At 41.0% G+C, this 24,792-nt stretch overlaps 1 protein-coding gene across 1 annotated transcript; it reads left to right on the top strand.

Annotated features, from left to right (window-relative positions):
• Positions 1-612: 612 nt before the first annotated feature.
• LOC124283269 (kelch-like protein 10) lies at positions 613-17,989 on the top strand. Its single transcript, XM_046719297.1, is given in 8 exon segments — positions 613-1,423; positions 3,427-3,679; positions 4,677-4,729; positions 4,731-4,825; positions 6,127-6,296; positions 6,860-7,131; positions 14,997-15,088; positions 17,476-17,989. Coding segments are annotated over 8 exon segments (1,791 nt in total). The 5' UTR covers positions 613-700; the 3' UTR covers positions 17,609-17,989.
• Positions 17,990-24,792: the final 6,803 nt, after the last annotated feature.

The following is a 24,792-nucleotide window of genomic DNA, read 5'->3' on the forward strand; positions in this document are numbered from 1 at the left end:
GTCATAAAACGGCCAACTTTCATCATGGTTTGACGTAATGTTCACTGAGCTCGAATATATGTAATCAGTTATTGTAGTTTGTTTTGAGAATTGAATGAAGGGTAACGTATTCCGATCTCCCTCATCAACACTGTAGAAACTAAAAGTGATACAACGATTATGTTGTACTTGAATGGAGTCTATGCATTTATAAATGCCTGAATAAAAGAATCTCCGAATTTAAAGCGGAAACTAAATTGATTTATTGAATGTATTTACCATGTAATGAGAATGTTTTACATTAAAGCACCCGATGTCTTTAACTGTCTTCAATTTTATAACCTTATAAAATAATTAAAGTAAAAGTTAAATATATTAAAAAATGAGTAACGCTTAGTATTAATCATTATTTTTTGGAGTAAATAAAGGCGTAAGGGATCGAAATCACGAATAAACGATATCAGAAATAGAATTATCCAAAACTGGGCTTGTGGTTAAAACGACACATTCCAAGAATAATGTCATGACGTCATACACACGGCACATCGACAGTGACGCCAGCCATTGATAGTTCTGTGACGTCATATCTTTATCGCTCTACGATTGGCCCCTCGACGTCATTGTCCAGAGATCTCCGTATCTAAGGCTTCATTCTTTCTCCGGAGACAACCCGCACTAGTCGTACTTCATCAAGAGTCTGTACTGTACGCCAGAGACAACCATGAGCGAGATGGACATCGAGGATGAGACGACGAACGGCACAGTAATGCAGAAGAAGTTTAGTGTGCATGCCTGCAATGTGTTATCAGAGCTTAGGAAGAAGGGGGAACTCTGTGATGCTGTAATCAGAGTGGAGGACACGACATATAAGATCCACAGGGCCATCATGTCCGCCTGCAGCCCTTATTTCCGGGCCCTCTTCACAAACCAGATGTTCGACACGAACAAGCGGGAGGTCACAATCCCTGGAGTGTCCCCTGATATCATGCACATCCTTATCGAGTACGCCTACACCAGAGACATCAAGATTGACAGAGAAAACGTAGAACAGCTTCTCCCGGCGGCTGACCAATTCCATGTCACTGGCCTCGTCAGACTCTGCTGCGACTTCCTCCTGAAGGAGATGTGTGCAGAGAATGTTATTGGAATCAGAGCTTTTGCCCGGGCGTATTTCTGTCACAGCCTGGAACGCCATGCACTACGTTTCCTTCTGCAACACATCGGCGAGGTCTACTCCAACAGCAACGAGTTCCTTCAACTGGATGTGGAGGAAGTATGCGAGATTTTGGGATCTGATGACCTCAATGTAAAGAATGAAGAGATCGTTTTTGATGCTGTTCTTCGCTGGATAGATTTTGATCCAGAAAAACGCAAGTGTCAGATAGCTCGGCTTTTGAAGACAATCCGCCTTGGGCTTCTCACAACACAGTACTTCGTGGAGAAGGTAGGTAACAGAAGCAGGACTGGGAACAGCTGAATAATTAATAATGGCGTCAGGGAAAACAAACACACACACACACACACACACACACACACACACGCTGCATAGTATATATTTTGCACTGTATCCTTTATCTAATGCGTAGTAAAACGTTACTTTTTATATTTTGCTTCTGTATAATCGTGATCTAGAAAGAAACACATTTAATCAACTACTTAAAAACTGGGTAGTGACTTATATTATCTTTGCCCTGACTCACTTAAAAAAAGTTCAGGATCACCCGATTCTTTGATATTACTCTGCTTAATCTGTCATATCATGACAACATATACAGTAATATAGTAATATTCATAAGTAATATGACAGATTATCTTTAGTATTATGAAAGAGTCGGGTTCACAACCCTTTCAGAAGTAATAGCCCAAGACAAAGGTAATATTTACCACTCTCCGGAAGAAATCTTCCAAAAGTGTATTTTAATGTAAAAGGTAAATGTTTTGAGAGATTGAGTCTTATATATGTGTGATAGTTAATGTCATAGATTGATATAAGGACAAATAACTTATTCATGGCAGTGTTCCTTTATTTGTTCTGAGATTTCCTCCCACAGCGCTATTCACAGCAGGTGGAAATATTTAATGAACGCTTGAATTTCACTGTGTTCCTTTATTTGTTTCTCTCAGTGTATGCTGTCATCTTCATATTGTGGGGGAAATGAAGAATGTCTATCTAACCCCCGATACAATATACAAGACTATTACATCTAGAGAGCTAATCAACAGTATACATACAATATTACGTGACGGTGTGTGGCAAAACAGTGCGCCGAGGGTCCATGGCTGGGTAATCATTTTTGGCAGCTTGATTACTGTTTCTTGGACCTCTGTCCTGTTCCAGTCCTGTAACACATGTGTTGTCACTTTAGGCAAGTGACTTTGTGTTCACCCCGCAGTGAAATAGTGAGATGGTCTTCTCACTATTTCCATATCCTCAGCGACAGTTTTGGTTGTAGTGTACAATGACCCATTGACCAAAGTAATAATGTAAGCGCATTATAAGTACACACATTGTAACAGTGACACCCACTTCCTTAAAGTGAAACACATGGTGAGGATTAGTCTGTCATACAGACCCTGAAGCAAATATATCCAAGAAATCCCACGCAAGTCTAGAAAATGTGGCAAGTCTAGATTTCCACAGCTTCAGGATGAAGAAAGTCTCAGGGCTCCTTTTCATTATATTTTATTTTTTTCACTATGAGCATTTTTCTCGGTGAAATTTGTTGTTAGTCTAGGTGAGGATATCTGCAATACCATTGGTAAATCACAAATTCTATTAAAAAGGGCGTTTATCGTTCGTGGAGATTCATTTGACATAACATAAAAACATGTTCAACAATGTCATTGCCAATGTGTCACACCGGCTTTCGTTAGACTGTATGCATGACCGTATGCATGCAAGCCTAGCAATGTCAATAAACCTCTCAGAATATAATGTAGCAAGTTTTCATAACCTCTGTGCACAAACGGATCTGGTATAGATGTATGTGGACAGTGATAATGTGGTCTGTAGTTCGCTTACGATTGCGATTGTATCACGCTGCTTCACCAGTTGGCCACCCTTGAAGATCCGGGTTAGGATCGGTCTTCAGTGGAATAACGGGATCAGTTAGTCAGGCTCGCTGACTTGGTTGACACATGCCGTCGTATCCCAATTGCGTAGATCGATGGTCATGATGATGATCACTGGATTGTCTGGTCCAGACTCGATTATTTACAGACCGCCGCCATATAGCTGGAGTATTGCTGAGTGCGGCGTTAAACAACGAACCAACCAACCACTAGTTGGACATTGTTCTGAACCTTTTCTTAAGAAGAAATCTTAACCAGAAAATGGTAGCTGTTCTGGTCAAATATAATTAACAAAATTTACCTTACATTTACAAATGAGTCCCCCGGGGGAGCACTTTAGAAGAATCATTTTACCTGTGCCACGCTCATCTCCAGGTGAAGTCTCACCCCTATGTCAAGGAAATAGATGCCTGTAAACCAATCATCATTGAGACGTTGAAGTTCCTGTATGACCTGGACATGGATGAAGACAAGGAGGTGGACCTCAACAACCCTCTTGCCAAGCCTCGCGTGCCACACGAGATCTTGTTCGTGATTGGTGGATGGAGTGGAGGGTCTCCCACAAACATGGTGGAAACATATGACACACGGGCAGACAGGTGGATTGTCTCAAACAACGTCGACACAGGTGAGATAGATACGTGATTTGTTTGAACTTTGAACACGAAAATAGTGTTGCTGAAAAGAGTTTGCAGAGTAACAATGCGCTCAACAACAACAACAACAACGAGTATAAGTGGTCACTTATAAACAGGGTATGAAACTCCAAAAATGTTAGCCAAACCACAGGGCTGGTTAGATGTAAAACTTGCCAGCCCTGACCAAAATTTACCTGCCTGCAAATAATTTAGGTTTGACAAGTGACGTAGTTTATCATCCAATTGGAATTCATTATTTATTTTTACGAGTGAATTAATAATGATTTATTATCCTGAAATATGATGAATATCTTCATATACATGTCTAAATTTTAACCCGACCGTCGGGCAGGTGAATTTGAGAATCTGGCAGTCCGTGCTGAAAATAACCCGTCCCGGGCGGTCGGGCAGCCAGGCCAGGCAAAAGACCCTACTCAACAGAAATACTCAATGATGAACATCTTATCCCAGCAAGCTATTCAATTAATTTAGTTTGTATTCTCAGCTTCTGGGTCAATTATATTAAAGATGATTCAGTATTGGAGACAATTGTCAGAAGGGAAACACTTAGAAATATGACGGATATTGTAAACTAATAAACAAGGGAGATCTATCAAACAGTGTAGTCTGTCTCACAAAGCCCTCTCTGCAGTGCTAAAGCCCTAAATAAAGCAAGTCTAGATTTCCTCAGGTTCAGGTTCTGAATCTCTGGTCTCCCTGGGGCTCCTTTTTAATTTAAATGGGCTTGTTTGTTACTATCAAAATTATATATATTCAGAGACTAAGCATTAGTCTAAGGGTAATGTACAGTTCACTGTATTAGGGTTCACATACACACATGTGAATTCTGGTTAGGAAATATTGCATGTTAAAATTCATCTCTGAATGACCCTCTGTCCAGGTCAATGGAAATCCCAATATCTCATTGATCGAGCATGATACTACAGGTAAATGATCACACTCGAACTCATGTTCCAATATGTCCAGGTCCCCGCGCCTATCACGGTACCGTCGCCCTCGACCAGCACATCTACGTCATAGGGGGGCTTTGACGGCATGGAATACTTCAACAGCGTCAGGGTCTTCAACCCCATCAATAGTCAGTGGACCGAGGCTGCACCCATGAACGCAAAGAGGTTAGAAACTGTTGCACTTAGATAATGTTCAGGGCCTAGATTTTCGAAGCTCTCTTAGCGCTAAGATAGTCGTAAGTTAATGTTAATGAATGGCACTTACGACTATCTTAGCGCTAAGAGAGCTTTGAAAATCTAGGCCCTGGTGTTGTTTTAGGTCGGTTTAGTTTGGTTCCACAAACCTATGATTGTAAGAGATGAGCTCTGTGACCTGAGCCCGAGATTTCGTGTCATGTTCCCCGACGACGCGGACCTTCGCTCATAATAGCAATCACTTTTTTTGTCTGGCCCGATTATTTACAACTTTGATATTAACTTCATCAAACAATAATAATAATAATAATTTAATAATATAAAAGACAATTCTAAGAAATATGTTCTCTATGTACGCATGTATCAACGACCGCAGAGTCTTGTTCGTGTTTCCATCGCTAATACAATGTCAGTTACTTCTAGGTACAGACAAAAGATTCAATTCAGTCATCATATTTGTTTGCAGATTACTGATCATGCTAGCCTTTCACACTTATCTCGATAGAAAACTGTTAATGATGACTTTGGTAAACTATCTTGTTAAGGTAATTTTCAAAACAACTCGTCGATTTAAATATCAGATCAAGTAACAGCATCACTGAGCGGGGTTCGAACCTATCCCAAGTTTGATATCGGCTGAGGGATCGAGAGTACAAAAGACGGACGGAGTAGTGTCCCTTGGAGAGGAAAATCAAAATGGCTGTTCCCTGTTGCAATAATTTGCAGGAATTATCCTTCAACGGTTTCAATAAGGCATATCGTTTGGATAACATTACCATTTTATGAAGGACTGCGGTGTAGAATTTCGGTAGAATAAAATAAATCAAGAGAAATCTTAAAACTAGAGAGATGGCGACAGTCCTTCACACATTAACATATATATGCGTCTGAAGTTCACTGATAAGGACATAGATCAACGCGGTTTTTTTCATTTCAGTCCTTCTTCGTTTCCTCATTTTCTCAGTGACAGATCTGTTTGTAACCTCATATCATGTTGTGAAACCGTCTTTAAAACATATAGGTATTGCTTTGTGATGCTGGCGAGTCAAACCAACGCTTTTAAAGATGGCGCTTCTTTCAAATTGTTTTGGCATCCAACTTAGCATCTCTTGGGCCATATCAATGTACACAATTGTTACAAGTATTAATAAGACAGGGATTTGCATTTGCATGCACGACTATACATGTTGAAGCTTAAACAACAAACAAACAATTCTTAGTGGAATCCATAGGACCTGTGCCCTGTTTGCAAACTAAAACATTTTTCTCAGGTGCTATGTCAGCGTTGCTGTTCTTGACAAGTTCATCTACGCCATGGGAGGGTTTGATGGTCATGTGCGACAGAACACAGCCGAAAGGTACTTGAAGAAAAACAACCAGTGGAGCCTTATACAGCCCATGAACCATCAGAGAAGCGACGCCAGCGCAACTACCTTGGAAGGTGAGTGAGTGGGTGGGTGGGTGAGTGAGTGAACTAGCTACAGTGAGTCAGATAATTGTGTGAGAAGTCAGAGGCATATTGCACTTTGGATAAACCCATCGATACGGATAACCTGTTGACAGGTTCGAACCTAAGTGCAAAAAAACCGGGCAGGTGAACGCGACCCGGGGCAACGATTTACAGCGTCTTGTGTGACGTGGCTACCTGTAACTTCGTACAGTCCATTATTCAGAATGGTGGCTCCGGCTAATTGGCAGCTTTGTAACATTAGGAAGATATGGTAAGTCATAGAACATGAAAAGTATCAGTGTTTGATTTACCTGCTTTCCATGAGGGTCTTATAGGCTCAACGTGTTGGTACAGCTACCTGCAATCAACGGATCTGAACACCTGGTAAATGGGCAAGAACTAGTCCTGAGAAGTCTTGCATTACAAACCATACAGCAGTTACTACTGCAATACCCGTAGCCATATCAGGTTCTGCCATCTGGTTAATACCGCAAACCAAAACTTGAACCGTTTCCACTGAACTTAAATTTCACGCACTATTTTCACACATACAGGTAAGATTTACATCTGCGGAGGGTTTAACGGACAGGAGTGCCTCAACACGGCGGAGTGTTTCGACCCCAACACAAATCAGTGGACTCTCATCACCCCCATGCGCAACAGACGGAGCGGCGTCGGGGTGATCGCCTACAGGGGCTGCGTGTACGCACTAGGGGGGTTCAACGGCATCACGCGGATGAATACCGGGGAGAGGTTCAACCCTCAGACCAACACCTGGCAGACCATTCCCGAGATGTACAACCCTAGAAGTAACTTCGCTATCGAGGTAAGTAACGTACAGTCAAATCAAGTTATAAATTACTTAATTATAAATTACCGTTAAAAACGTCGACTATGAGCGAGATGGGTTGTACGCTGCGTCTTGCTTCAATATAGCTATATTCAGCCATCTCATAGCGATCTAAAACAGGTACCGCTCATTGTAGGGTTAGTGGGTGAGAGAGGTTTTACGCCGCTTTTAGCAATATTCCAGCAATATCACGGCGAGGAACACCAGAAATGGGCTTCATACATTTTACCCATGTGGGGAATCGAACCCGGGTCTTCGGCGTGACGAGCGAACGCTTTAACCACCAGGCTACCCCACTGCCATTGTAGGGTGAGAATGGTTTTACGCCGCGTTTACCATATTACAGCAATATTGGGGTAGCGGACACAGGACTTGGGGACTCAAATATTGTACCCATGTGGGGAATCGAACCCGGGTCATCGGCATGACCAGCGAACGCTTTAACCACCAGGCTACCCCACTGCCATTGTAGGGTGAGAATGGTTTTACGCCGCGTTTACCATATTACAGCAATATTGGGGTAGCGGACACAGGACTTGGGGACTCAAATATTGCATCCATGTCGGGAATTAAACTAGGGTCATCGGCGTGACGAGCGAACGCTTTAACCACCAGGCTACTCCACCAAACATTATACCAGGGTGAGATTCGAACCCGGGTTTTCGGGCCCCACCGCCCTCCCAGTCTTTGTCTATAATGAACACTTTCTGTTCCACTGACATTCAAGGAGTTTGTAAAGCAAACATGATAAGATAACTCCCTCCATTAGATGATAAAATGTAATATCTACTGATGAGATAGATTTTTTATTCGATATTTAATTGTTACTGCATAAATGGCCTCGTCCAATTATCAGTTTGCTGCTTTTTTAATATCGGCTACCTGTTGTTAATGTTGATCGACTGCCTATTATGGTAACCTGGAGAGAATACATCGCGGCTTTCAAAACACAACTCAGTCTCAAAATGGCGCTTGGAAACTCATGCATTGCCACCTGTTGTGCTGCGTGCGTTGTTTTAAGGGGAGGTCACTCTTATCACCGTGTGTGGTAATATTTGCCTACGACATAACACCTGCATCATATGCATAAATTAATAGTGTAGACTTCTCTTGACTTCGTTGCTCTCACTCTGGTTTGATAACGGTGTAAGAATGTACATAATCGTTCCTATGTGCAATGCCACATAGAGGCATTTTTATTTTTTTTTTAAATATGAAAAGTATGTTGCCCAAGAGAGAAAGTTTCTACCATAACGAAGTAGGTTCTATCGTTTTGATATAATTATACTCAACTAAACATAGACTGAGCCTACGTTCAAGTCGTTGTCTATTTTTGAAAATTTCATATTACTGATTTGCTTTCAAACAATGAACCAGGCCAGCGCTCCATAATGGGATAATTGTATGCAATAGAAGCGCCAGGAAAATATCACCTAACCAAGAAACGCTCCACATTGGACTTTTGGCCGGGTTTTGTTTTTATCATATTGTTAGCGTTGGATACTTACACAACTTTGTTGTCAAATTTGAAATATTGCCAGCACAGCTACACGCTTAAAATATGTTATATCCCCGAACCATACCATCCTGGTTACTATACCGTGTTAAAATAGGACACAACAGTCCTACAGTCGCCCTGCAGTCCGCCCTGGACATGTTGCCATGTTCAATCTTTATGCCTGCTAAAGCCAACTGACGGATTCAAGAGCTGTGTTCACCTTGGTAACCTCGCTACTATGCTTCTCCACTACAGCTTCAGTTCTCTTGCACAGTTCGTGTAGATGTAGAATCAATTATGGCATTAATGAAAGAGGGGGTGGGTTGGTTGGGGTTTTCTGTTTGTTGTTCTGTAAATAACCGAGTCTGGACTAGACAATTCAGTGATCAACAGCATGGACATCGTTCTGCGCAGTTGGAATACGGAGACATGTCAGCGAGTCTGACCACCCGATCCCGTTAGTCGCCTCTTACGACAAGCCTGGGTTACTGAAGTCCAACTCTAACCCGGATCTTACGGTAAAACGGGGTAGGGTGAGGGTGGCGGGGATTTATGGGTGTCTACTTCTGAATCACGAGGAACGGATGTGCTTACTCCTCCATCCTGTGAATGGATGGAAGGAAGTAGATAGTTGCATAATTATGTACATGTGAAAACAAAAAAAGTGATACGATAACCACAGTGGACACTAGTGTTGGAATTGGTTAAAACCTCATAATTGATGATTGCTTCATTACAACCGATCAATCATCGAAAATAATTGGTTAGCGTCATTTATGAAATTTTCCTGTTTTTTGTTTGTTAATGAAAAAAAAAACCATAATGAAAAAACATGTAGTTCTTTGGAGTGTGTGTGTGTGTGTGTGTGTGTGTGTGTGTGTGTGTGTGTGTGGCAAATTTCACATCTTCATCATTGAAAGGATTACTACTTAACTAGTATGTTAGGAACATAAAAGTCTTTGAGTCTTTAAGATAAATTCAATCATGACTTGGAACAAGCTTGTAGTGGTTATGAAATGTTACTTACAAAACCAACCTTGTGAAAAATATTGTTAAAGCAAAAAGTGTTCAGAATTGTTTGTGTTCGATTATGAGAAAACATGATCGATTGCTTGGTCGTTTAGTCACTGCGACCAATCTTCGATTATTTCAATTAATCAGACCACCACTAGTGGACACTTAAGACTGTAGTTGACCGGCTTCAGATTCCATTCACATATTTTAAGGCACTGATTGATAAGTAACATTGTAATGAATACAACGTTACTATCATCGTAAGTCTACGTAATGAATACAACGTTACTATTATCGTAAATCTACGTAATGAATACAACGTTACTATTATCGTAAATCTACGTAATGAATACAACGTTACTATTATGGTAAATCTACGTAATGAATACAACGTTACTATAATCGTAAATCTACGTAATGAATACAACGTTACTACTATCGTAAATCTACGTAATGAATACAACGTTACTATTATCGTAAGTCTACGTAATGAATACAACGTTACTATTATGGTAAATCTACGTAATGAATACAACGTTACTATTACGTAAATCTACGTTACTACTATTATCGTAAATCTACGTAATGAATACAACGTTATTATACGTAATGAATACAACGTTACTATTATCGTAAATCTACGTAATGAATACAACGTTACTATTATCGTATGTCTACGTAATGAATACAACGTTACTATTATCGTAAGTCTACGTAATGAATACAACGTTACTATTATCGTAAGTCTACGTAATGAATACAACGTTACTATTATCGTAAGTCTACGTTACTATTATCGTAAGTCTACGTAATGAATACAACGTTACTATTATCGAAAGTCTACGTAATGAATACAACGTAATGAATACGTACGTTACGTTATTATCGTAAATCTACGTAATGAATACAACGTTACTATTATCGTAAATCTACGTAAGTCAACGTTACTATTATCGTAAGTCTACGTAATGAATACAACGTTACTATTATCGTAAGTCTAATAATGTTTTAACTTTGAACTTGTAGCGCTGGGGAGCACAGGTGAGACTTGTAACATGTTATATTTTGGGATTAGACTTTCTTAGTGAATACAGATTCTAGTACTTTGGGGTTAAGACTCATCCGGGATTCGAACCCACACTCTCAGGGTGAGGCACCTAATCGCCAGCACACAAACTCAGCTGTCTAACCCACTCATCCATCGCGGCTCCCTTAAAACTAAAGTCTGACAGCTGGTTGTGTAGAACAGTACTTTGTGAACCCCTCTGACAAGTGTAAACTGGCGCGGATCACACGGTCGAAACATGGATGGATGGATGGATGGATGTTTGCGAGCTTCCACGGTATGTATGATCGAGGTTTCACTATATATTAATAATCGTATTTGAGAGAGTTGCCAAAGTGCATTTAATAAAATTTTATTCTGTACATGAACGATGTTCCACAGCATGTAGAAATGAGGTTCCACTGAGTATATGAACCGAGGTTCCATGGTATAAATAAGTGAGCTCCAGTGTTTATGTTAAAGAGTGAGTGAGTGAGTTTAGTTATACGCCACTTTTAGCAGTATTCCAGCAATATCAAGGCGGGGGGCACCAAAATGGGCTTCACACATTTTACCCATGTGGGGAATCGAACCCGGGTCTTCGGCGTGACGAGTGAACGCTATAACCACTAGGCTACCCCACCGCCCCTTATGTTGAAAATGCTCCACAGTATGTATAAGAACGATGTTCCACTGTACTTATGAACGAAGTGTATATATAATTCTGTTATGGAGTAAAATCAAGTTAACGTTTCATCAATTACATGTACTTATTGTGAATACTAGTATACAACGGCCTACGATATAGTGACGATAAATGAATCGACAGTAATATCTAACTACATGTTGCTGATGGTTGGGTTTGGTTGTTTTTAACGCCGCACTCAGCAATATTCCAGCTATATGGCGGCGGTCTGTAAATAATCGAATCTGGACCAGACAATCCAGTGATCAACAGCAGGAGCATCTATCTACGCAACTGGGATACGATGACATGTGTCAACCAAGTCAGCGAGCCTGACCACCCGATCCCGTAATTCGCCTCTTACGACAAGCATGTCTCGCTGAATCAATTCTAACCCGGATCTTCACGGGTGCATGTTGTCGAACTATGTTCATTTGACAATTTCAAATATACCAAGAAAAACAAATTATGTTTCAATATTTGTACTGGTTTGCTTAATTCACAGCCAGTGTGAAGCAAAAATGTACTTTGTGAATGGCTAAATAGAATGAAATTGCTGTATTTACAAATGGAAGAAATAAATTCATATGCACTCATATCTTGTTTGTATATAGTCTGGGACAGCATGCATGTATAGGTGCACGTGATGTTTATGTGGTAAATTTCTTTCACATATTTTGTCTAGACTCCGGGAAGAGAAAAAGCCATTATGAAAAGTCGCTTGGAATTGCGCCAGACTTAGATCTCAGGTCGAAGTGTCCCGTTTTTATGACATAACCCAGTCAGTCTATTACACAACGCATATTTAGGTCAACAGTTTTCGTCCTCGGAGTTGATTAAATATATTGTTACCTTTCTAGAGATTTGTAGTTCATGGGTTTTGATACTTAAAACGCGGATTGTTTTAACATATTTGTTTTGTAATGGTGCACTCAGCAATAGTCCAGCTTGTAACGGCGGTCTTTAAATGCGAGAATGATGGCTAGACAATCCGGAGATTGACATAATGAGCATCTTTATGCTGAGTTAAGTTGTCATGAAATAAACAAAGTGAGTGGGCCTGACCACCCGATCCCGTTAGTCGCCTCCTATGACGAGCTTGGGCCACTGATGATTCTACCTTTGATCTTCTGAGTCCGTTAGGTTGTTTGAGAAAGGTATAGTCAAAGGTTGCCATGGAAACATTTGTTGCTAAGATGCGGTTACTCTTGTCAATAAACATTATATAGTAAACAGGTAAACATTTGTTTGTAAATAATGTAATTTTGCCATCAAGAGAATACCACCTTTGTGTTGTGTAAATTCTCTGATGTGAATTTGCAACAGACAATAATCTCAAGAATGGTATTCATGACTAAGCAGAAAAGTCTCCAAACAAACTGCAATACAAACAGTCGTATACAATACTTTTAAAAATACAAAAATAAAAACAACCCCCCAAAAAACCAAAAAAACTTAAGTGCTAAGTTACACGCATTTAAGTTTAGTCTTTGAAGTTCACATAAGTAGGTAAAAACCTTTATTTTGCTATATTTCGCTAAATATAAGGTGAAGGTGTATTAAAGTGCAACGAATGCGTTTTCAGATCAATTCCATATGGAATATTTCGGAGTCTGTAAAGAAACATCACATAATCCCAGAGATCTGTAAGCCATCAATATTACGCCGTCTATATGTGTCAGTGTGACCTAACCGCAGACATTCTCCGTCTATTGTTATAAAAAGAGCCATTGTGTTTTTAATTATGGCAAACGGTAGCACCTGGAACGACAGACAGACGTACCACGTTACCCGGTGGGCAGGGCTATTGTTCACAGCCACGTGGCTTGTGTCAGAAACTCGGCTTTCAAGTGTTTTCGTCGAGCAGTTAAAAAACGAGGCTTTTCTGGTTACAGTAATAACAGAGGGTTGCATCATCAACCGTTTTTTGCAAGAGCGTTAGATAACCTCTTAAAATGGACGGGCAGTTAATAATCGAGAATAGATTCATTTACCCAGTAGGTATTGTTTTTGTTCATTCTGCTTGTTTCATTTAATTTTTTGTTTTTTAATTTTTAGAAAAGCAAGATTAATGGGCTTCTTTAATTTTATTGTGAATAACACGACATGTCGGAGTGTATGCTTGCGCCTTCATGACCTGATGAGGAGCAACGTAGTGTTATTCACAATAAAGAAGCTGACATCCATAAATTTTGCTTTTCTTATGCAGTCCACTTCTAAATGCCCTTAAAAGATTCTTTTTCATTTTTTTGGTCTATTTTACGAAATAGAACATTATATGAAAGATGGTTGCTTTTGCGCAATACATACATACATGCGTGCGTACGTACATGCGTACAGGCGATAGACAGATACACAGACAGACACAGGCGGACAGACAGAAAAATATGCTTAATAATAAGTTTATCATACTGAGATTTTGAGATGTGTGACCGGAAACAAAACGCCAGCTGTATACAAATGACGCGTTTGTCACCCACATCAACGGTTAACTTCTGTCCTATTAAGGTTAATGGTTGCCTAGTATACTCGCCTATACTTCACAAGATACCTTCACAAAGGGGCAGCGTAGCCTAGTAGGAAAAGCGTTCGCTCGTCTGGGGTTCGGTTCACCGCGAGAGTAATGTGTTACAAGGTAATGGGGTATTTCTTGTTACGTAAAACCAGCTACACTCACTAACACGCCTACGACGCGTTCAAGTATAGAATGTCGTCAAGGCGAGTGAGTGTGGTTTTACGCCGCTTATAGCAATATCACAGATGGGACCCCAGAAAATCGAACGTCCTAAACACCAACCGACCCTACCGTCTCTTTGTGAGTGACTTCTTAAACCAGTGTGTAAGTATAGGTCAAAGTTTAAAATCTGGGCTAGTCGTGGGTCAAAAGATGTAATTTCCCGTGGTAAGTTAACCACGTTTTCCACTAGTGAAGTGGTGGCACTATCTGATTATCATGATTGGCCATTCAAGGGCGACAACTCGTGATCTTATCTTTTAACGAAATGAACAGTGAGTGAGTGAGTTTAGTTTTACGCCGCACTCAGCAATATTCCAGCTTTATGGCGGCGGTCTGTAAATAATCGAGTCTGGACCATACAATCCAGTGATCAACAGCATGAGCATCGATGTGCGCAATATGGGGAACCGATGACATGTGTCAACCTTTTAGCAATATTCCAAACATCACCAGCGAGTCTGACCACCCGTGGCCCGTTAGTCGCCTCTTACGACAAGCATGGGTAACCAAATGAAGAAGAAACTAAGTTTGTTTGTTTGTTTGTTTTTTTGTTTGTTTGTTGTTTAACGCCGCACTCAACAACTTTCCTACTATATGGTGGTTGTCTGTAAATAATCGAGTCCAGACCAGACAATCCAATGATCAACAGCATGATTATTGATTTACGAAACTGGCATGCGATGACATGTGTCAGCGAGCCTGACCACCCGATCCCCTAAGTCGCCCCTAAGTACGACAAGCATGGGTTGTTATAGACCATTTCTAACCCAGATCTTGACGGGTGGAGAACAGTTAGACCTCAACACTGACTTTCAGCGGAGTCTACAGCAAGATGAATTAACGTGGCACGTCTCTGTTTCAGGTTATTGATGATATGATATTCTCAATCGGCGGCTTCAACGGGGTCACCACCATCTTCAACGTCGAGTGCTACGACGCCAGTACCGATGAGTGGTAAGTGAGCGAATGTGATTTCAGCGTATTCCAGCTGCATCGCGGTAAATTGGAACAGACAAACTAGTGGTCGATATCATGAGGACTGACTGACTGAGTTTGGTTTTACGCCGCTTTTAGCAATATTCCAGCAACATTACGGCAGGGGACACCAGAAATGGGCTTCACACATTGTACCCATGTGGGGATTCGAACCCGGGTCTTCGTCGTGACGAGCCAACGCCTTAACCACTAGGCTACCCCACCGCCCCATATCATGAGTAACTCCCTATACCGTCAGTGAATGATGACGCACAATGAACAAAATCACTCAAACCTTTTCCCTGTTTACGAAGAACAGGTTGTTTGTGACCTACTTTAAAAATAACAACCCCGATACCAACTGGGTTGGGGTGGCAATGGGGGTGAGGGGTTTGGTGGTGGTGTGTGCGTGTGTGGATCAGTGAGTGAGTGAGTGAGTGAGTGAGCGTTTACACCTGGATAGATCAAGGTAAAAATTGGTCTTCAGAAACTCATGCTTGTAAGAGGCGACTAACGGGATCAGGTGGTCAGGCTCGCTGACTTGGTTGACACATGCCATCGATCCAAACTGATGTTGACAACAAACAAACAAAACAAACCTGGGAAACGAACCCGGGACGCCACGAGCTAATGCTTTAACCGCTGCGCTACGCACCAACCCTTAACTGAGGGGTATCTGTATTTGTCGTCCCTGTAGATTAGAATCCAGTGACCGGACTTCCCCTTCTTCACGTCAGATTGGTCACGGACAATACAGCGAGTCGTCTTTTGTCCGGCCGGATATGGTCATAAGGATGATGCATTGAACGGCGGTAGCTGGAACGCCCTCTGGTGGCGATGCTTCTCAACAAAACATCAGCCAAAATATAAACTGACATGGGTTGGGGGCAGCTTAGGATCGCGTGATACCACTAAAGATTTCATCATTTCTCTTTCAAAACAGTGAATGAATGGCGTCGCAAATAGGCGTCCAACTAGGGGGACATTTTTTGAGAGGGGTCATGTCGTGCTTATTGCACCATACACCTGGGAATAACATCTTGTTTACCGTCTGGGAAGACTGTTACTTTTTAACTTTTTATTTATTTTTACGCAGACAAAATACATGCACACTACTCGCGTTACTGACACACTTGATAGATTTTCGTAAATCCTGTTACTCTATTTTTTAACCTGTCTGGGATCGACTGACTCACATTCCACTCTCGCGACACCACAAAGGCGTTGATAATTTTCATGACAACGCCACTCATTTGAAAAATAATGTTACAAACTAATTTATTAAAAAAATACACACGTTTCCGAAACGCTACTCAGCTAAGACGCTAAAAACAAATCTGATAATTAAAAAGCCCGTGAAACATCGGTCAAAAACTAGTCCCTGTTTGTTCCATTTAAGCGACCACTAAATTTGGGTTCTAAATAAAATATACAGTTTATCAATTAAAAAACCTCAAGAGATTACCAGCCTACACATGAGTCTTAATATCATTTATCTTCAAACGAATTGTTTCGAAAGGTATCTTCGAGCGAAAGCTGGTTCGATACCATTTGAAACAACGAGTTGTAAGACATATGGTATCTGACAGGCACAAATGCACTAATGTTTTTCTAACACTTACGAAAATCGCTCCAATGTATTAACTGCTGCGTGTAGTGAGTGAGTGAGTTTAGTTTTACGCCGCACTCAGCAATATTCAAGCTCTACGGCAGCTGTCTGTAAATAATCGAGTCTCGACCAGACAATCCAGTGATCAACAGCATGAGACATGTGCCAATCAAGTCAGCGAGACTGACCACCCGATTCTGTTAGTCGTCTCTTACGACAGGCATGGGTTACTGGAGATCAATTCTAACCGGTAATGGGTTAGAAAAATGGCAAAGCTGTAGTTCGGGGGCGGCTGGTCAGAAAGTAATGAAATAAATGCTATTCAATTATAATAAAAATGGTAAGGCTTTTCGCCTGTTGCCTGTGTTGTGTACATGCCATATTGGTAATTTCGTTTATCTGCCATTTCGTTGCCAGTTCAACAATTATATACACCCGAACCGTAGCACCCGATTTCGTATTTTGTTGTGTATTTTTTATATAACCACGCGTCCGTGTTGTTGACAGTGAGTCTTGCCTTGCCTTACAATGCCTGTATGTAAATATACCAAACTGACAGTAAATGGTTTGACAAACTTCCGGCGACTACTTCGTCTTCTTTTCAGTAGCACCGAAGAGAGACATGTACATATAATGACAATTCTAATGATCATAGTGGCGCCATAATACATAGCACTACGGCTATCTGTTTACTCCCCTTATTTAAAACGTCAACCAAGTTTCCGCCAATTAATAAATATCTTTTCTTTTGCTTCAGGTATGACGCCACAGATATGAACTTATACCGAAGTGCACTTAGCGCATGCGTAGTGAAGGGTCTTCCAAACGTTCAGGACTTCATTCACAAAGAGCGCGACAAGGATGAATCAAAGCGGAAGAAGACAAACTAAGATGGATGAACTTCCGGTCACGTGGATGAAAATACCACATGTGATAACGTTTGTTTTTGCTATTGTTTATGATGTATATTATTTATTTTTATGTATAAAATTTTGAAAAATACAACCCTACAGATAAAGAGGCATTTGTAAAAATCTGTGTTTAGCTCAGAATAATAAGATATTTTTGAATGTGTGTGTGAATGTGTATTTTTGAATACGTTGCATTGATTGTCGTCACAGTAGGGTTCTGTTGTACATACCTATACATACCTCTTCTGTTATAAAGTTCCTTAAACGTAGAACCATCACTTTAACAAGTAACATAATATAGCGTAGATCAATAATTTATAATGTCTCACTAATTTATGAATAAATAATCACAGAAATATATGATTTCTCAGTTTTTTTTCTTGTTATGTTTGGAATGAGTGGGTGATTCTTGCACAAGTCTCTAAGTTGATAAGTAATAGTTTAAATGATAATTTCTAAAAAAATATAAAAGTGAGTGAGTTTGGTTTTACGCCGCTTTTAGCAATATTCGATCAAGATCACGGCGGGGGACACCAGAAATGGGCTTTACACATTGTACCCATGTGGGGAATCGAACACGGGTCTTCGGCGTGATGATCGAACAATTTAACCACTAGGCTACCCCACCGCCGCCAAAAATATAAAATATACCTCTAACAGATTGGCTCCTTAGATGCACTGTCCCATTATCTAGAAATTCCGTGTTCGTTTCCTAACGAAGAGTTTCGAAAGCCGCGCTTTCACCAATGTCTTATGGCACAGAAGCAAAAATACACGAAGCAGTTCTAGCACTGGATCGCAATGGAGGCGAACAATTCCTCCCATGACCTCCACAGATTGTCGGAAGTGATACAAGTCTCAGATGTGTGATGTTCCACTTTGGTGAAACCCGCGAACACGGATTATGGTCCTCACATACCAAAAAATATAAGCCAGACAAAACGGGATTCAAACCGACCATAGGATTTGAGCGAATTGCAGTGGCGTGCCCCATTGTGCTAACTTTTGTAAATTAGGGGATTAAGGGCATTAAAGCATTAAGGGGTGAAGTTCACATGGGTCTGGTGTAGATAAGACTGACTGACTGACTGAGTTTGGTTTTACGCCGCTTTTAGCAATATTCCACCAACATCACGGCGGGGGACACCTGAAATGGGCTTCACACATTGTACCCATGTGGGGATTCGAACCCGGGTCTTCGGCGTGACGAGCCAACGCTTTAACCACTAGGCTACCCCACCGCCCGGTGTAGATAAGAAAGGCCATAAGCAACTTTGACTGTTTATGGTTTACATTTATTACCATTTTACAATACTTTTTCTCATTGCATCTCAGACAACTGGCCAACCGCAAAAATGTTTAAACTCAGTCTGTCAGAAACCATTATCTCTGCCAATACACACTGTGATTATTTACAAAGAAACTGGTTCAAATGTACTTGTGAAAAACAACATTTATGAAACGGAAAAGGACACTTGATCAAAATAAAGCAAAGAGATTGATCCCACGCAAAGGCTTCGCGACAGGAAGCAGATGACGTCAGATAGTCAGTAGCCCGTCATTTCAGTACATTCGCCTCATTATTCAATTGTCTGTTCTGACTAAACCGTCAGCACCACAACATGACTACGCACAAAGCCGCGTGAAAATGTTCCAATCACATCATTCACAAGACACACACAGCATACCAGCATCTACGACCGTTATGGGTCAGTACCACCGGGCCCTATTCATACCTAATCCCTCGATACTGGCTACACGTTGGATAACCTTAGACGTTGATCTGTAGTGAACGTACACCCTAAGGCTGGGTATCCAGCAGGGAGCCATGAGTGAAGCTGATGGAACGACACTGAATTGGGTCAATCACTTGCAATGACGTCATTGGCTAATTGCCACTATTCCAGTGAATGTATTCCAGTGATTGTACCGAGACGAGATTGTCTGGCCTGTTGCAAGAGGAGCCAGATTCTTGTGAAAAGTGTCATAATGTTTTCATGACACACACACTTGAGCTTTATCAACGGATGCCGATATACAATGTGCTTTTCTGAATGAACATATTTGGCATTCAAACGATGTCATTTCCAACACTGTCTTCGATAAGATTTTTGAATATTCTTTGGGTTAACTCATCCTACTGGCGTTGGGGAGTTGGACAGAATGAATGAGCTGCCTGTTTTATGTTTCTTGACCAAATTATTTTGTAGGTTACGTAAGCGAAATTCAAAATGGCTCATTAAATGGTCGACGCATTGTCGAAAACTCCATAGGTCGAAATTGTTTCATTCATATTTATTTCAGTGATTCACAAAGTGTTGGACACAGGAAATTAAACACTAACATAGTAAGTTAAGTTTGAAAAGAAATACAAATATAAAACAGTCAACGAAACGCTGTCAAAACATGAGACACTCGGATCATCTACCATCGAATAACGATTTGTTGTTGATTTAATTTTTCGACACCATAAAACATTGGTGTATGACCTTCTTTCGTGTGTCAGTTTAGCTTGTTCATATCGTCGTGATTTTCTTATATATTTATAAAAATATTCGAGACATATATTTTGAAATCACGCTTTAGAGAATAGAATGACTACAAATGGACGCAACATTGTTTGACGCATAACGATTAGCCTCCTACCTCGACTGCAGTAGACGATGTACAAAAACATAAATATTTCTTTTCTGAGAATCTGTATCACCAAATGACACAACGCATCGTATTTCTGTCACCTCAACAATAATGACTGACTGACTGACTGAATTTGGTTTTACGCTGCTTTAAGCAATATTCCAGCAACATCACGGCGGGGGACACCAGAAATGGGCTTCACACATTGTACCCATGTGGGGATTCGAACCCGGGTCTTCGGCGTGACGAGCCAACGCTTTAACCACCAGGTTACCCCACCGCCCCCTCAACAATATGAAATCCTGGCATGGAGTAGGAGACGTCCAGGTCACGGAATATAAAATGACAAATATGGAATTAGTTTTAATGTTAGACATTGATCTTTATATTTAACATATATCTGAATAAGCTCTAGTATATGTGACATTCCCTTGGATGTATACAGAATGTATCTGCATATTAAATCTGAGAGCAATCTGTGCCTGTGAATACACAATGCCATTTAGAAAGTGGTCAAATGTCACATATGTTATAATTGGGATTACACTTTCTTAGTAAAGTACAGATTCTAGTACTTTTGTTGGGTAGAGTCCTATCCGGGATTCGAACCCACACCCTCAGATTCATTCACCTAATCGCCAGCAATTTGTGCCTGCCTTTATGACAATTGTAAAGTGTGGAATTCATGTGCAGGTGAGCTACAGTACTCCCCTTTATTTCAAATATTGAATTCAATAAAAAATTAAGCGTTAAACGTCTTAAAACATTTGATGTTGGAGTACACACACAAGCGAATAAAGATATTTTTATGTTTTGTTGCAAAAATTGCAGTCTTCAAAGGAGTTGTCCTTTGGAGCATGAGGTCGGCGGCCATCACTACTAGCCTCCTCAGCAACCATTACAACTTGTCCCATGTTTCACTCCTTGGCGACACAGATCAGTAAATCTTCATTCTTGTCATTGAATACGCGAAACGTACGACATGAGATTTCACATCGTACGATATTCCCGTTCAACCGCCTTGCAGGTTCCTCTCTATTCATTGGACGACGTGAACGAGGCGGGACACCGTCATGAATGACGTGACGTCACAGCTCACGATAACGACTGAAAATGATTGATGTATTCATCCGCGAGGGGCGGAGCCTAATGATGAATGTAACACCCGCTGTCCAGACACTACAGCCGTAATATAGTCCAGGATACCACACACATCGCCAAAGCGAGACTGTATTCACGCCATTTTATGGTTTCAATTGTAAATGTACCTGTTTGAGACGTCAGGAGCTTTTTCGGTTAAAGGCCGTACTTAACCGCACTGCGGCAGGTGTGAGAATCAGCCATGTCCTTTAGACCCAGACGTGGAGTAGCGTAGAGCTCGTCTAGACCCAGTCGAGTTCAGGTAATCAGGTGCTTGTGCCTGGGAATGTCGTACAATATTGACTGACGTAACGACTAGACTAGCCTACTGCCAACTGCATTTTTACTACATGGTGCGAGAGAGTGCGGTTTGCTTCCAGAATCATATGCTAGTTTTTCGCATGATTATAACACAAACTTCAATGCCAGATATTGTTCTATTTTTTAAAACAACCACACGCTTGTTGTTTGGCGCCGCGCCCATATTCCAATTATGTGATGGCGGTGTCTTGAAAGTCGAGAAGGTATACGGCAATCTGGTGATTGACATCACGAGCATCAACCAAGTCAGTAAGTCTTACCACCCGACCACATCTCTTCTGTCGCCTGGCGATCTGCAAAACATGATGAATTAAGACTCGTCGGCATACCCTCAACAGCACAGACACACACACACGCACGCACGCACGCACGCAAAACCAAAACGAACCAGACACACACACACCTGCAAACATACAACGTCGCAATTGGATACCATATCTGTGGTGTTTTGACAACACATTCGCAATGTTTGTGACCTGTAAGTCACAATCAAAACACCTTTCCATATACATGTACATGTATACTCAGTTCCAAAAGAAACGCGAATCAAGCGAAACTGTAATAGAAAAGTGAATGATGAGATCGATGTTTGCTTATGACAACATGCAAAAAACCAACATCAATCCTTTAAGTGAACACACAAATGATAGTTATTCGTAACCAGACGTGTTTTTGTAAAATGTCAATAAGACATCGTTACATTTCGTCATTTGGTAACGTCAGAGGGTCATGGAAAATGACATTTTAGTATTGAGTGTGGCCTCCATCAGCAGCGCCACAGATATCAACAGGACACAGCGCTGATCATCGATCATCGATCATCGATCATCACTTTGCCTTGATTAATGTCTTATTTCATGTAATTTCAAACATTTTTAGCATTTGCGTTTCATTCGTAATTTAATATATTTACGCTGTTTGGGGGAAAATAATCCCAGAGCACCAGGTGTGTACTTTGTTTTGTACGTCAGTTTATTTAAACTGTTTCGTCAAATCCCAGCGCTTCACCTACCCCGAACATCCTCTCTCCCCCCCCAGAATATCAGACAGTCGGTCACCCAAACATAGGTTATATATTTCCACCCAGATATCCATGCCCTTGGATACACCCAGTGAGTCAGTTCCAGAGATGGAACTGTATATATCATACAAATCACTTCTCTAATGGCCTTTTAAGTAGTGTCGTGATGTGACAACGTCCCCTCACGATACAGACAGACGTTAAGTCGTGACCTTGAGTCAGTGACCTTTGACCTGCGGCCAGACATGAGAGCTCCAGTCTCTAAAGTGACAGTATCAGTTTACAGTTAATCTGCAGGTGTGGTAGCTACGTCCAATTGTGTAATGAGGGGTAATAAGCATCGTTTATACTGTTCTGTTGACAAAGGTTAATGTTTAGGAGATAAACATCCTGTGTTTCCAAACGAGGAAACCGTGGAGATGACGCAAAATTACAAAGAAATATACCTAACGCGAAATTCAAGGATTCACATGTCGAAGTCACAGACAGGAGACGTCTACACTGTAAACCTGTTTCTGTATTCTTTGAGACGCAAGGTTTTTACTGTTTCCGTTTAGTGAGTGAGTGAGTTTAGCTTTATGCCGCACTCAGCAATATTCCAGTTATATGGCGGCGGTCTGTAAATAATCGTGTCCGGACCAGACAATCCAGTGATCAAGCATGATCATCTATCTACGCAATTGGAATACGATGACATCTGTCAACCAAGTTACTATACCGGGTTAAAATAGGACACAACAGTCCTACAGTCGCCCTGCAGTCCGCCCTGGACATGTTGCCATGTTCAATCTTTATGCCTGCTAAAGCCAACTGACGGATTCAAGAGCTGTGTTCACCTTGGTAACCTCGCTACTATGCTTTTCCACTACAGCTTCAGTTCTCTTGCACAGTTCGTGTAGATGTAGAATCAATTATGGCATTAATGAAAGAGGGGATGGGTTCGTTTGGTTTTTGTCAGTTGTTCTGTAGATAATCGAGTCTGGACTAGACAATTCAGTGATCAACAGCATGAACATCGTTCTGCGCAGTTGGAATACGGAGACATGTCAGTGAGTCTGACCACCCGATCCCGTTAGTCGCCTCTTACGACAAGCATGGGTTACTGAAGATCAATTCTAACCCGGATCTTCACGGGTCTGTTGCGTGTATTGCGATGCGGCATAATGTCAGTCTTCATTTTTATTGTATAAATTGTTTTCGTCACGATATGGCTGAGATATTGCCGATGTGGCGTTAAATATTAACTCACTCACTCACTCACTCACTCACTCATAATGTCAGTCTAGTGTTTAGAGTGGATAGAAGGAATTACTGATAATCCTATTTGTCTTTGCGCCGCATCCATTAACACGTTTTTTAGTATGAGCTGAAAGTGCATAACGACCAATAGCGTTTAACCGTGGTGATGATGTCATCAACTCAGTTGTTTGAATTGTAATTGTAATTTGAAACCTCTAAAAAACACGCACAAAACCCATACCTTTGTTGTTGATTATACTGTGTCTATTAATAGTCACACAGATAATCACACCAGTGTTAATTTCTACATCAGTTGTCTGCTCGTCAAAATAGTTGGGGACATACATATTATGATTGGTTGTCAGAAGAAAGATCTGCTTCCATAAAAAGACAGCCAGAGATAAACCGAAATAGCACCCACAAATCACAAACTGTAAACAAACAAACAGCGTGGATCAAGCATGTCCTACACGGACGTGGGTGGTGGAGTCAATTTTGATTTTGACACTTCAGTTAAAGACTCTTAGGCCTTATCAAATCACTCTTAGGCCTTAGTATTTATAATTTTCATCATCAACAGTAACACGTGAGCTCTCTGTGCATGCATTGACGCAGTACTTGTAACCACACTGGGTATGCCTCGTCTGCAACGTGATGAAAGACACTTTGGCATCTTCAAACTGACAGAATACATCGAGAAGTCGCCATCGCTTGAGTCCAATTCGAGAGGACGTTCAATGTGTTTCAGTCTGTAATTTGCAGACTTTGTTACAGGTTTCTGCAGACATGAAATGTTAATGACCGG

Source organism: Haliotis rubra, unplaced genomic scaffold (assembly GCF_003918875.1).
Source record: "Haliotis rubra isolate DU_JTF1 unplaced genomic scaffold, ASM391887v1 Scf311, whole genome shotgun sequence".
Lineage (NCBI taxonomy): Eukaryota > Metazoa > Mollusca > Gastropoda > Lepetellida > Haliotidae > Haliotis > Haliotis rubra.